General features: G+C 38.3%; 1 protein-coding gene across 1 annotated transcript; it reads left to right on the top strand.

The window, feature by feature from the left end:
• Positions 1-451: 451 nt before the first annotated feature.
• Positions 452-13,498, top strand: LOC119896803 (ras-related protein Rab-27A). The gene is made up of 6 exons (XM_038710243.1): positions 452-673; positions 7,836-8,004; positions 9,519-9,604; positions 9,745-9,848; positions 10,243-10,366; positions 11,141-13,498. Exons 2-6 carry the CDS (start codon positions 7,852-7,854, stop codon positions 11,334-11,336), a joined length of 663 nt encoding a protein of 220 aa, XP_038566171.1. The 5' UTR covers positions 452-673; positions 7,836-7,851; the 3' UTR covers positions 11,337-13,498.
• The last annotated feature ends 1,507 nt before the right edge of the window (positions 13,499-15,005 follow it).

Genomic DNA, 15,005 nt, shown 5'->3' with positions numbered 1-15,005 from the left:
TGCTTTTTTAGATCAATGAATACCCCAACTGTTATCCTCGTTTTTACTGGTTACTTAATGGGTACAATATTTCCCTCTGAAATGTAGTGGAGTCAGAAATAAAAAGAACCAGAAAATGTAAATACTCAAGTAAATTAACGACCTCAAAATTGTACTAAAATAGTAAATGTAACGTTAGTCCTGTTTGTTACTGGTGGCTGTCAGAAAAAAAATAGTGGGGGGGGAACTAGAAAGTACAATATTTCCCTCTGAAATGTATTGGAGTAGAAGTATAAAGTAGCATGCAATAAAAATACTCGAGTAAAGTAACTTGAGGAGCTTAAATGTTCTTCCCCCCTCTGGTTGTCAGGGTTTAGTAACGGCTGTTGTTTCCCCTTTAGCTAACTACAGGGGAAACACCAGCCGTTAGTACTACATGAGCTATCTGTGAGTAAGTTAATGTAACAGCCGTGAGCGGCGTGAGGAGGAGCTGTTTCTCAACAGCACGACAACCCCGGAGAGGGAAGGTGGTGTTCAGTGTTAATGAAGTTGGTCTTATGTCAACTAATGGAGCAGATGCGACGGAGAAAGTAAAGTCTGCAGTTATTCACCTTTCAGAAACGTCTTCAACGGTCACTTCTAACCACTATTTTAACACCACGACACAGTGTGCAGCAACAACGCCCCGGGGCTGGTAAGTATGTTAGTTAAGTTTGTTTCCAGGAAATGTCTGCCGAAGAAATGCGTCTGTAGCATCTGTCAGGAGTTAGCGAGAGTTTTCTTTTAACTTTAATTCACTCGATTGTTTGCGTTAGTGCGAAACTTGGCAGTCCACAAACTGCTTTTAAAATTCACGTAGTCAAAGACCGTTAGCGTTGGGAAACATTTTTACACCTGCTTTATCCTCTTCTCACAGTTGTTAGCTTTTTCCACACTTGCTCAATAATTGTTACAGACCACTGTTTCTACTACAAGTAAAAAACAAGGTTTCCCTCAGCAGGACTTAAAGTTATTAAAATTTATCAAAGAGCTCAGCCATGTTTGGACCCATGTAACGTTAGGCTGCAATATTTGTGACAGAGGAAGCTGGGAAGTTTACATCCAGTGTGGTGTTCTTAGCAGGATCCATATCTGATTATTTGATCACCAGTCAGAGCCACATGAGGACCAGCTGAGGGCCATTAGATCGTTTATTGGTTTCAGTTAATCGATTTGAGTGTTAATTTGTTTGTGTCTCAGTTGCAGTTGCCTTACACTGCCTGGTGCTGCTGCAAGTTATTTTAATGACTAGACAGTTACCAGCCTGCATATTGTCCATATCTGATCACTTGATTTTATTCTGAGATCCTTACACTTCATTATAGTGTTACACTTGTGCTGCACCCTTTCAAGTTTATGGTATGTGCATATCCGGATTTTCCAGAGGAGCTGCCGGGCCTCTTTGTTGGACAGCTGCCCAGGGTGGGTCTTCCACTTCTCCCTGACAAATGATTAAAGCTGCTTTTTGTTTGCTGGTCTGCATGGGTGGTAGTATTTGCCTGGCAAACACAGCTAATAGGTTAACTCCCACTGCAACAAGATATATTAAGGTACTTGTGCTTTATTTAAACTTTATCTAAACAGGAATGCCTCCATTGAGATAAAAAAAAGAATTATTTCAAGAGGCCCTGGCCAAAATATGCAGAAATAAGTATAAGCTACAGACAAACAGGCAGATAACAAAAAAATGCCACACAGTCAGAATTAAACAGAAATGCAGCTGTTAAACGTGGTGTAGTCCTGTTTCCCTGTGAAAAAACTGTTTCTCACACTCATATCAGCCGATACAGAAATGGATTTTATTCATGAAGTCATAGTGCAAAAGCTGGTACAACATGGGTTCATGTATTCAGACATTCTTGTACTAAGGTAATTAAAGCAACATTGTGTAAGATTTGGTACATAAGAATTTTTTATGATTTCATTACTAATGATCAAAAACTAGCAGGTCGACAACTTTGCTAACACAGCCAAACATTAAGTGTGACAACGCATCGCAGTATTACTTACTCGTCCAAGAGAAAGAAAGCCAGCTCGGCATCTTGTAGCCTTTCATTTCACGAAACTCTCGCCAGTGTCGGGCAGCCCCTTGCCTTGGTCACTCTCACCTCCGCTATTAGCTAACATTATGTCCATGGAGGCTGAGGAACCTGGTTATGTGCTTGCCCGGCGCTCTCCAGCAGCTGCAGCAACATAATGTTGCTTGAAAATCATATTAAAATAAATTATGGTGTGATTTTTGAGGGGATTTGTACCAAACAAAGATGTATTCTTGAGTCCTCTAGAAGATGATGTTTTGGCCAGGACATCTCTGCAGCATTACAAGAGTTCATTCAAAATGATATTTTGACACATATATCACCTTTAAACAAATATTGTACCTCCTGAGATTTTTTTGAAAATTGCAGAAGGCCAATTTGCAATTTTCATAACATTTTGATTAATTGTTCAGTCCTAATCCGGTCTCTTGCTCAGCAACTCTCTTTTTCTCTTCCTCGCGTCACCGAGCTAGCTTCTATATTGTACATCATATACTACTTCTGATGGCTAGCTTGCTGAAGAGTTTTGGTGATGTGTGACATGGTGCTGTAAAGCATTATACCGTTCATCATGCACCCTGGGCCGCAGTGGCAATGACAGAGATGCCATTCTCCCTATCATAAGTCAGTGTACCATCAAAATGACTTTGACGCTGTTAAGCTACAATTCCTACATAATGTTGCTTTAAGAAGTTTTTAAAAGAAGGCCGTGATAGTCAGTTTATAATAGTTCCGCACTCTGGGCCAGATTAACCCACTAGGGGGCCACAGGGCAAAAAACGCACTGCGGGGGACCTATTGAATACAGTTCTTTGATCAATATCATCAGTTACATTAGTTCAGCAAGCTGCCAAGTGCATTTTTAAGATCTACTTCTCTGATCAGAAAGTGTGACATTAAATTGTTGCATTTAATGTTTCCAGTAGGACAGCTGTACTAAGTGACATACTCCCATTAAAAATAAAACCCTAATATGTTAGTTGCCAGTAAAGCAAAATAGTTGCTGATAAAGCTGATATTGTCTGAAACACTCAATACTTTAATATATTGTTGCATCTCTATGAATTAAGAATAATATACACACCTCTACATCATTCTGTCACATGTCAGGATAATCATCAGTTGTATGTTTCTGTTGGAGCGGTGCCAGACATTGTTTTTGTTGTTGTTAATGATGCCAACAAATTTGGTTAAGTTAAGCGTCACACTTAGTTTTAGACTGCTATTTAAATGCTGCTTTCCACTGAGAGTCTTAAGCCTGTAGTACAACAGGGCCCCGCTTGTTGTCTGTTAAAAGGTTCTGGGAAACATGAGACTGTCCAGTGTTAATTCTCCTTAACCTAAATTAGTTGAACTCGCCTGCTTTTCTAGAGCATAAAAGGCAATTAGGGAAAGTGAATATATTAAGAAGGTAATTGGCAGACCATGCAACCACAGGATTTACAGCAAAGAAGTCTCAGAGAGGTCTTCTTGCCAACTTTTAATGCGTTCTTAATGTCAGCTCTTTTCCACCTCTTTGACATGAAAGCAGTGTGATTACATTTCAGTTGGAGAGGTCTACATCCAGAATTGTAGGCCAGGTAGGGTCATTGTTGTTTCAGGAAGGTTTGTGTAAGGTGGTAGTGAGGATACGACTTGTTCTTTTTTTGGATTGTTTACTGCACTCAGCTTTTTCTTGCCTAACACAGCGGAAGATCATACTCTGCCATCATAGCTCACTTCCTTTTTACAGCTGATAGGACTGCAAAGTCTAAAATGACCAATAAATATTTCTATAGCATATTTCATACAAGAAACGCAGCTCAAAGTGCTTTATAATAAAGAAACACTTCACATGCTTCATATGAAAAGAGACATATAAAAAACATAAACAGGGATAGGGTGCCATAATTAATGCAATATAAGATGGAAAATTAAACACACTTGATGATAATAATAATAATAATAAAAATCAAGATGAAAAAAATAAATAGAACATAAAATTTTAGTTTTTTACAGAGCTTTGTGTATTAGGCATTTACTTTACTTTCATTAAAACATTCACTTAATATTTGCATCATAGCATTATGCTATTTCTTGTTTTTGATTGGCTCAATGAGGTGTCGTCTGATTAGCCTGATAATAATCTGCAGAAATCTGCTGACACACTGCATCTGCAGCGGTGTGGTTTTGCTTGACTGCATCATTTCTGTGACCTGTTTTCACTGGCACAGAAATCATAAAGTTTTTCTGCCAGGGGTAGTCAATAATGTCAGTAACTTGGGTAAAGCAATGTTTAATCTGAAATGAGAAGGAGTTGTGACAAAGTTAGAAAAAGTACGCTGTATGGCTCCTTAGTGTACATTTTTGTTGACGTATATTATATTAAAAAGTATGAATAGGCCACCTTTTTTTTCACAGGAGACACGTGGACTTGTCGTAGCAGGAGAAGTTCATGTGTTACTAATGAGCGATGCATCAGTTTCATTAATCGTCCAATTAGCCAACACGCACAGTGCCAGGACCCTCGCCTAAATGTGATGCAGCCATACTTAATGTTATTAATTACACCTGTGCTGTGACCTGTGACAAGCAATTGCCAGTTTATTAGGTACACCTAGCTCAAACTAATGCAATCTACAGAACAGGAGGTGTTTGTTTATTTCAGAGCTCCGCTGTCGTCCATGCAAATGAGGTGGACAAAATTTTAGGAACATGGCTCAGTACAAAGCAATACAGTTCAGCAGCACCACAAACTACAGCCTCCAAAATGATGAATGAAAAGTGTCTTTCTTGGATGTTGTTCCAGACTGCATTAGTTTTAGTTATGCATATCTAATAAATTGGCAACTGCGTGTACACACATCAGTGGGCCTTTTTGAACAGAAGATAAGAGGAATGTTGTTTAATGAAAGATCAAATGTGGCAGGAAGTTGTAATTTCTAAGCTAATTAGCTGATTTGCGCGGATATCATGATGAGAGCAGACAGACTGTATCTTTACAGTCTCGCTCTGGGCTACAGTGCTTAAGAACCTTTTTATAGCGGGTATGTGCCTCCCTAATGGCTACATCCTTTTTCTTTCATTAATAACAGAGTGGGGTAGGAATTTAAAACACAGCCATCCAACCTGAGCTTCTTTTAGCAGTCCTGATGGAAACACCTATGGCTTTTGAAAGGTATAAATATAAACTTTGTTTATAACTTTTAACCTACCCGAGTCAAAACAGGCCCACAAGCAGGAATGTGGACTTCATAGTTCTGGGATTCGGTGGTCTTCACTCACCGTTTATCAGTGCTTGTGGCAGCTGTTTCTATCATAGTGCATTTATCATGGATATTGATTTTGCACGAGACCTTAAGCTGCTTACAGCTCCTGATCAAAGGTTTACTGGGGGTTACAGCGTAAGAATGTAAGACTCGTCTGAATACTTTTCTACACACTGGTCATATGATGCAACTCCACTTTTTTTAAAATGTTTTGACCAGGATTGGGCAAGTGAAAATGTTTCATCCAGTAGGTATCATAGTGCGGTTCTCATTCTCATTGTCTAAGTGTAAGAAAAATGTGCCCGTACACTTTTTAAAGTCCTTTAAAATCAACTTGTAACCCAAAATGTGTACAACAAGCTATTAATCTGTAGAGCAAAATTACAACAGCTCTCTTTCCATAGTGATAGTGAACACTAGACAGAGAGTTGAGTGTTGTTGAGTCTTTTTTGGTTTGTGACTTTGGCTGGAGAGAGACTGAGGAATTTAAAATGCTTCCTGTCACTGTGTCAGCAAGATGAAACCGCCCTTACGTTACACACATTAGTCTGCAATGCCGTCAACTGTACAAGTCTACATCTGGAGGTATTGCATAATATTAGGAAAGTGTAAAAAAAATTTTCTGTATTTCTAACTCAAGCAGTGACTTAAGTTTAAACTACACAGTCTGCACCAAGCCTGTTTAATTTATTCCTTTTAAGTTGTGTGGGAAAATGTGGAAAATGAATGCTACACTGAAAGGACCAATAACATTTATAACATAACATATTTATTATTACTATTTATTATCGTTACATTAAGTGTGGGAAGATCTCCCTGTGCTGTGTGTGTGTGTGTGTGTGTGTGTTATTGGCTTGTTGTACCAATGTAATGGGCTTAGAGTATTAGTGTGGTTAAATCTTAAGGTTTGCATCTGTAGCAGGACATGATGTTCCTCTCGTAAAGACAAATATCCTGTAGCATTTGCTTTTATGGCTGTTGTCAGTTGACCTGCAGCATGTGAGGATAGAAGTCATGTAAAGATGAGAGCCAGTACTGCAATTAAATGTTAAATGCATACTGTTAAATCAACCAGTTGGACTGGAAAGACGACATTTGCGCTCTACAATCCTACTGTGTATTCAACATAGTATAAGAAGTTTTGACTGAATGATCTTCAGTAACTTGAGAGAAGAGATCTACACAGCCGTAGTGTTGCCTGATTGGCGCTCCTCTCACGGCTGTGGGGGTATGTACTGGACTGGATTGACTCACTCTCCCTCCCTCTCCTGTTAAAGTAGGACGACTCACCCTGTTATCATTGTCATTGGTGCATGGAGGTTATTCCAAGCTTAGCTTCATCCAACTTAAACAGGACTAGACGTATAACCAGTCAAACACCGTGTGAGCTTGTGCAGGGCCTTGAGTTAACCGTGGTGACTATATAGTGCCCTCAAGACATCCCCACAATGAATGGCAGGGTTCCCACACGTCCTGGGAAACCTGGAAAAACTGGAAAACCGTTGACCAATTTTCCAGTCATGGAAAACACATGGATAAATGAGAGAAGTTTAAATCTTGTGTTGTCCTTTAAAATTATTTTAGCATTACGTTGGAGTTGCTTGGTTAAGATGCGGAAGCGTTGTGAACACACGAGTCGCATCACACGGTAGCACAGGTTGGATGCCATTAGTTGAAGTGACTATTACTACTACTATTACTACTACTACTAGTATTTTGCTATCATTGTCTCTTCAAATGCAATTCTACATTACATGACATGAAGCTTTTTAGCCGTAGCTCACAGTGGGTTGTAAGTAGCTTCGTTAGTAAAGGGGCTAACATATGGTGTGATGTGATGATATGGTTTGATTCAATTTTCTATTGTGATGCGTTACATTACTTTTGATATTTGCAAACCTTGGAAGCAGTCCCAGTTTGTTGACTGTATTACACTTCCATATCAATACACCAAGTTTGTTTTTTAAATGAAATGTGGCGTCATGACAGTGGTTCAACAGACGTACAGAGGGTAACATCAGAAATAACCTTTTGTACTGTTACACTGCATTTGGGCTAAGGACCACAGTGATTTTAGAAAGTCAGATCATCACTGAAAATGTCCTGGAAAAAGATTTCTAGTAAAGGGCGTGAACCCTGGATGGGGAAAAAATTTGTGTATGTATATTTTTCTTGTCAACAAATCTCATGAAAAGACCCAAACCGGCATTACTTTAGTCTCCTCCTTAACTCTCTCGACCTTCCTTACCCTGTCTGAAATCTTTAAAAACTGGCTACAAATATATAGTGCATTTCCTGGGGACTATTTGCAGGGGCAGATGAGTACACATTTGGTGTGGAGTGAGTATTTACAGCAGCACAACTGTATGGCAGATTGATTGAAATAAACTAATATTTAGCGTTACAGTTTCACTGTCTTCACTGCGTCAGTTAGGGAATAGAATAAATACAGTTTCATTTTGAGGTTTATTTCTTTGCCAAATAGTGTGACTGTTGTTTGACTTGAGTTGTTTTGGTTGTGTGTTTTCAGAAATTAAGCACTCGCTATGTCTGATGGGGACTATGATTACCTCATCAAGTTCCTAGCCCTTGGTGACTCTGGCGTGGGTAAAACGAGCTTCCTCTACCAGTACACGGATGGCAAGTTTAACTCCAAGTTCATCACTACAGTTGGAATAGACTTCAGAGAAAAAAGAGTGGTAAGAAAAACGTTTCTCAAGCCAGCCTTGGATTTGTTGGGATTTTCCTTCATTCATTACTTCAGTAAAAGCACACAGGGATTTCATGCTCCGCACTTCTGATGTAACAGTTCCTTGTGTCTATGTGTGCTACAAGCATTTATGGCTTTCTAATTAGGGGCTTGCATGCATTCCCACACCATTAAGTAACTCTTGTGACAAAAGACTAATCATGGATGTTGCGACAGAAGTAATGACTAATGTTGGTGAATGGCAGGCAGCACCCTCCTTAAGAATAAACACTTCATACCATTAGCAAACAGCTGAGCAGTGTTCGTATTTACTCAATATTCACTCTTTAATGCTGCTGACCTCCAGCTCAAACAATGAATATGTATAACGAGATGTCCAGTGGTCAGAGGCATACAGCTGCTAGCAACTACTTTTAAGTGTTTTAAACACAATGTTTAAGCTTCAACATGTTTCAGTAGCTGCCTTTGCTGGCTACGGAAGAGTGTTTATTGCCCCCCCCCCCCCCAAGAATGACGCACTGTTGAATAGATCAAAGGATAATATCTGAATGAATTAAAAGTGCCGTGAAATAAATTACTTCTTGGCAGTTAAGTCTGAGGACTTTATAAGTTACTACCCAGACTGTGAAACCTCAATTACAAAATTTCTACAAGCAGCCAGCGTCCAGCTTACCACGAAACACCTGATTAATGCTGCTGCTAATCTTTTATAATAAACTCAAATCAGAGAGAGCTTTTTCATGTGTGGATTAAAAATGTTTGGAAATAAGCCCAAATAAAGTTGTTTATCAGAAAGGAGATTTTAAACCACTGAAATACAAGTAATTGTAAAATGTAATTGTTGTGGAGGAATAAAAGAGATATAAGGCTGATAGTGGATGTTTTGATTATTACTGATTATTGGCATACAGATCGAAAAAACAAATGTTCAGTGACAGCATGCTTGCACACACTATGACCATAGACTGTGTATAAAAAGACTATGACTCACACTTAAATATACGAATATGCATAGTTATTTTATAGTTACCTTAATCATTAAATGTGTATATGTACATCTTATTTTTCTCCTCTGGAACCTTATTATGCTGCTGTCTGGGCCAGGTCACCCTAGTAAAAGAGAACACTGATCTCAACGCGTCTTACCTGGTTAAAGTTGGGTAAAATAAAAAAATAAACGATGGCATTTGGTGTCTCTCATCAGAGACCTATTTAGATTTTTTTTTTTTAATTAATTAAATAGAGCAGCTGGATGGACGTTGCCAAGCATGTCTAGTCATTCTTGTTTTGTTTTTTCTAAACTAAACTCTATTTTACAAGTTCCCTCTTTCGAGCCGTCATTAGCAACAAGCTGTCTTCACACCACACGTTCGATCCAGATCGAAATTTTATGTTTTTGTTATTAACTATGTTGTTGACTGTTTATATCAGATTTATGATCGGTTAAATTTAGCGCAGAGAACATCCAGTCACTTTGACTTCACTTGTCTCTGTTTGACTCAGGTATACAAATCAACGGGTCCAGATGGATCTACAGGTAGAGGACAGAAGATCCACATGCAGCTGTGGGACACTGCGGGACAGGAGAGGTACATGAAGCACTTCTGCTAACGCTTTCTCACCTTGCTCAGCCCTGGTCTTGTCTTCAAGTTGTTTTCAAATGTGTCTTTTCCACTATTAATTACACTTTTCATGAAGTGTTTTATTTGTCTTTTCTGAATGGTGTCAGGTTTCGGAGTTTGACGACGGCCTTCTTTAGAGATGCAATGGGTTTCCTCCTCTTGTTTGACCTCACAAATGAACAGAGTTTCCTCAATGTCAGAAACTGGATGAGTATGTCCTCTGATATATCACAGTAAACATACACGTATAGTCATTAAACTGATGATTCTATCAAAAAAAATAGTTCAGATTCAAGTGCACAGGAGATTTGATATTAACTTCCTTGTTGACCACCGAAACACTTCCAGTGATTGATGACCAAACACTTGTAGAATTGAAACAAGGATGTAGTTAGACCCAAAATATTGTGTAATAAATGTGTAATCTTCCAGTTATTAATAATTCTTTTTGACCTGAACTACTGCTACTACTGTGCTCAGGTGTCTTATTTCAGGTGAATATAATACACAATATATAAAATAATGCCTCTATCTTTCTCAGAAGTTAAGATAGTACACATTAAAACAGGGCTAATACATAATAAATCGCTGAATGTGTCTTTCAGGTCAGTTACAGATTCACGCATACTGCGAAAGTCCAGATGTCGTTCTGTGTGGCAACAAATCTGACCTGTCAGATCAGAGAGCAGTCAGTGAAGAAGAGGCCCGTGAACTGGCAGAGAAGTACGGGTATGTCTCAGGTTTGATCCATCTGTACATGAACCTCTCCCTCAAGTGTTTGTCAAGAAGGCAGTGGCTGCGTTGTTTGCCAAAGTCTGTGCAGGAGAATGTCACATTAAATTGGTCCTCCTCGAAAAGCAAATATTTGTGCACATTTGTAAAAATATCCTGCTCTGTCACTATTAGACACACCTTTTACTAAAAACACAGATATTGCACTGTAACAAATGTTTTACGACCTTCAAGGGAAGAACAAACCTCAGCATTAATTATAACCCAAACCTGACTCTGCTGGACTGTATGTGTTGTTTCTCATGATTGGTATCTTAAACTGTTTAGCCATTCACCTGTTATTCCGTAAAGTTTTCAAAAACAACAGTGTCCAGCTGTTAAAGGTTCAGTGTGTAAGGTAATAAAATCATAATGGTTCATTATGTAAGGTCTTTATCCACTGAAAACATAGTTACGGATATTATATTGCATTTCTGTCAATACATCATCAAGGAAATGACTGAGCTGATTTATATCGTCAGTAGGAGTGAATGGGTTTGGGACTGAGCAACACAGAAGGCTGGGGAATGTGGAAAGTATTGAGAGAAAGACTAAATTTAGATTAGAAATTAGATAAATTAAATTATATAGATAAAATATAATTAAAATTTAAATAAATAGTATAACTATTTTTTTCTCTTCACCTAAACAATTGTGTTGTATTGTAACTGGTAGCAGCAGTCTGTGCACCCGTGTTTGATAACAAACAAATAAGTATTTTCTTCAATGCAGAATCCCATACTTTGAGACAAGTGCTTCAAACGGGCAGAACGTCAGCCTGGCCGTGGACGTCTTGCTGGATCTCATCATGAAGAGGATGGAGCGATGTGTTGACAAGTCCTGGATCCCTGATGGGACCGTCCGAGCTAATGGACCCACGAACCCAGACCTCTCACAGGCCTCTGATAGGAGCAAATGTGCATGTTAGACTAATGATGAGCCATTTTGGTGATATGTCTGTGTTGATAATAGTGGTGAAAAAATAGGAAGATAACCAAGTTTAACATACATACATACATACATACATACATACATACACACACACACACACACACTCACACACACTCACACATACACACACATACACACACATACATACATACATACATACATACATACACACATACATACACACATATATGTGTGTATGTATGTATGTGTATAGTTATGTGCCCATAGCCCCACCAACCAGTGCATTACTGATGTACTTCAGTTCAGAGTTAAGTGCCTTTTTGAACATGGGCATTTCATTTCAAGTCATATAATGGGTCTTTTGAATAATTAATTAATATTGAAGTGTGGGATATTTATTTGTTATGATGCCTAGCTGAAATGTCCGATTTTAGTCATCAGCTGGATAAGCTGATTATATTTTCAGATAGAAACTTTGTGCTCCAAGTCGCAGTGAAGTGAGCCCTGCCAGGTGTGCTATAAATATACTGTTAATACGCTTTACTTGCTTTAAGGTTAGTGAAGAATTACACTGCAGTTAACTCAAGAAGAAGCCACTTCTGTTTTTCGTTCTACAGTCAGATAAACATTCACTGTGATACCTGCAGTCACGCTTTGATGGCAGAGAGAAATTTGCTATGGATGTAGAAATTTAAGGTCGCCAGTTATGTGCTACTGATGCTCTACTGAATGTCTAGCTACAATCTCACCGGTTTAATGGACACTTAACACTCATGTTTTTTCTTTTCTAAATTGATGTGCTTGTTTGCCTCCAAAATGTGAATTAAGGAAGACAGTTTGAATAAGTACATAATTTCATAATGTACAGCGACACGTTTGGCCAATTACAAATACTGATGCTCAGTAGTTTGATAAGAGGAATAAATGTGTCATAAAAGGCAAAAGTAAAAACTGAGCAGGAACTCAGGTAATTCATACTGCTGTATTAGAGTCTCAAAGCAAAAAATAAGCTTGATATATTTTAAAGAAAGAAATAAAAATCCCTGTGATGGATTGGCGACTTGTCCAGGGTGTACCCCGCCTCTCACCCGATGTCAGCTGGGATTGGTTCCAGCCCCCCCGCAACCCTGTACACAGGATAACCGGTTGAAGAGTGAGTGAGTGAGTGAGAAATGTAAATGCAAAAAAAGTATCTCTGGTGCATTTTTGGACTGTTTGAAAAAGGGTGTTATTTGACTTCTAAAATCTATTTGGAGACATCTAATGAAAGTTCAGTCAATTACATTTTAATTCAGTGCTTCAGGTTTAAAAACATTATTCTCAGCAACTATTTAGAGATGTTTAAAACAACTGCCTACATGGTTTCTGCTGCCTCTCAATGAAATACATACAAATTTATGATTCTCATAAAGAGCCCCCATAGAGTCAATCTGTGTCAACATTGAGTAACCATCATGAATTTAGTCCCCTGCATTGCTCATTTTTTAAATCATTATTCACTTGTAAAAGTGCCTTCACACCTTATGCCCAGGCCCTAGGATGATAAAAATATATGAGAATATTTGTCATTCCAGGGGGTCCCACTGTGTTTTATAGGTAATGGGCCGCCTCGCCTGAAACAATGATCATTTTTGCAGCAGTAATAGAAAATGTATACATTTTTATGAAATAAAACAATAAACTTCAGGGTAAATTAGCCGAGTTGCTATCTCAAACAGCAAATCCTCCATTTTAATAGTGGCTATTGTTTAGGCCGTTGTCTACTGATTTAATATAAGACCAGATGTATCAGGGTGAAACCTGAAAATCCAAGCAGTACATGTGGTGAAAAGAGCTGTTAGGTGCTAGAGTGCCGCTCCACTGCTGACCTAACATTACAGGATGGAAAGTGTTTTGTTTCACGTATTAAAGTGACTGTGTTAATTAGGCAGTGCACAGTAGGCTGTTGAAAACTCGTAAACCCAGATTTTTAGTTGGCAAAGATATAGTCATTAAGTTTGAATGCTCACCCTTTCAGATCAGTTTATAATACTATATTTTATTTTCCAAAAATGAAGAAGAGTATTTACACTTAGTAAAACACTGAAATGGTTTTGTAAGATTGTTTGTTCCAACTGTATTTAATAGTTTCACACACAAATCCCCATTATTTGTATTAAAATGTCAATTATACCTGTATAAAAAAGTCAATGTGATGTTTTAGTTAAGACACCTGAGTATTTTTTTCCTACTCACTGATTCACAGTTCACAGAAATCCATCACTAAAATTGTGTTTGATTATATTAGTAAGACTAAACTGAATAGTTCATATTTCAACTTGTGCCATACAGTTTCAAATGCAAAATATGTAAATGATGTCCAAAAATAAACATTTTATTTATGTATTCCTTGAAGCAGCATCTCATTTTATATAATCAATCTTCAAAATGTGGACTGAGTGTGGGTATAGGTTCAACTGTGCTTCAGCATTTGTGATATAACAGCCTAAATTTGAAATGCTTTTACTAATTTATGTGCAAAACACATTTAGCTGACGCTTTTATGCAAAGCGAAAGCGATGCAATTGCTGTACATGTCAGAGGTCGCACGCCTCTGGAGCAACGAGGGGTTAAGTGTCTTTCTCAGGGACACAATGGTGCATGTCTCCCAGTGGGAATCGAACCCATGTCTCTCACACCAAAGGCAAGCATCTTATCTATGCGCCATCACCATAATGGTAATGGTAATAAAGTTAATAAAAAATTAAAGCAGTGATACATATTTATTTCAGTCATCGTAGATTTGTCTACCGTTTAGCAGGAGACTATTGCTGCCGATTCTAAGATCTGCTGTACTTTAGAGACTCTTGTCTGTTAACGTCCTTAAATGTCCCGCAGATTAAAGTGCACGGAGGTTTTTCATGATAGTAATTCCAATTAAATTCTTGCTTTAATGTTGCCACTGTTTACATATCCTTTTAATCCATTCAGAAGTCAGACTACATCCTCATCATCCTCAGTTGTGGAAAAAGTCCAGTATTCTAGCTGATTGAAGTTTTACCTGAATGTGAGAAACATCTTGGCTGCAGCTAAACTCCTGCAGGGGGCAGCACCTCCCCGCACAGCTCCAACTACAGGAGCGTAAACCGGTGAAGAAGACCACACAGGCTGAGCGGTGCGGGAGTGTTTGTAGAGGTATTTCAGACACATTTGTTTTGACAACTTTCTAATTCCCTGTGATGATATGTTTTACCCAGGCGCCAGTTTGACTGAAAGCTAAGTCTCAAAACCAGCAACAAGACGACACTTCAGTCTGAAACTCACCAGTTTTTAAAGTGTTTCGCTTCAATATTCACGTTAGTTAGCTAGCTAACGTGAGGCTATTTGGGCACTGCATTTTTCTCAACAGAAACTAACATGTTGAATAACTTAATGTAAAAAAAAACACACACGAGCTTTAGCTCAAATGTTTTTCTATTTAAATGTCGAGTTCAGACTGTTTTAGCTGGCTAACGTTACCTGAACCAGCTGATTCAAGGTACAAGGTAGATTAATTAATCATCATATAACATGAGGGTTGTAAAATGAAATTCCGTTTGTAGTTCCCTTCTGCTACAAAGCAGAAAATATTACAACAATCAATTTCGTTTAGAATATTGCTTAACTTATCTGACACGAGAGCAGAATGACATTTGGTTTTAGCCAG

The sequence above is a fragment of the Micropterus salmoides genome, unplaced genomic scaffold, assembly GCF_014851395.1.
Source record: "Micropterus salmoides isolate LMB-PRFRI ecotype aquatic unplaced genomic scaffold, ASM1485139v1 Ms_hic_scaffold_1070, whole genome shotgun sequence".
NCBI classification, from domain to species: Eukaryota; Metazoa; Chordata; class Actinopteri; order Centrarchiformes; family Centrarchidae; genus Micropterus; species Micropterus salmoides.
Note: the sequence above shows the minus strand (reverse complement) of the source record. Positions and strands in the feature narration are given on the sequence as shown.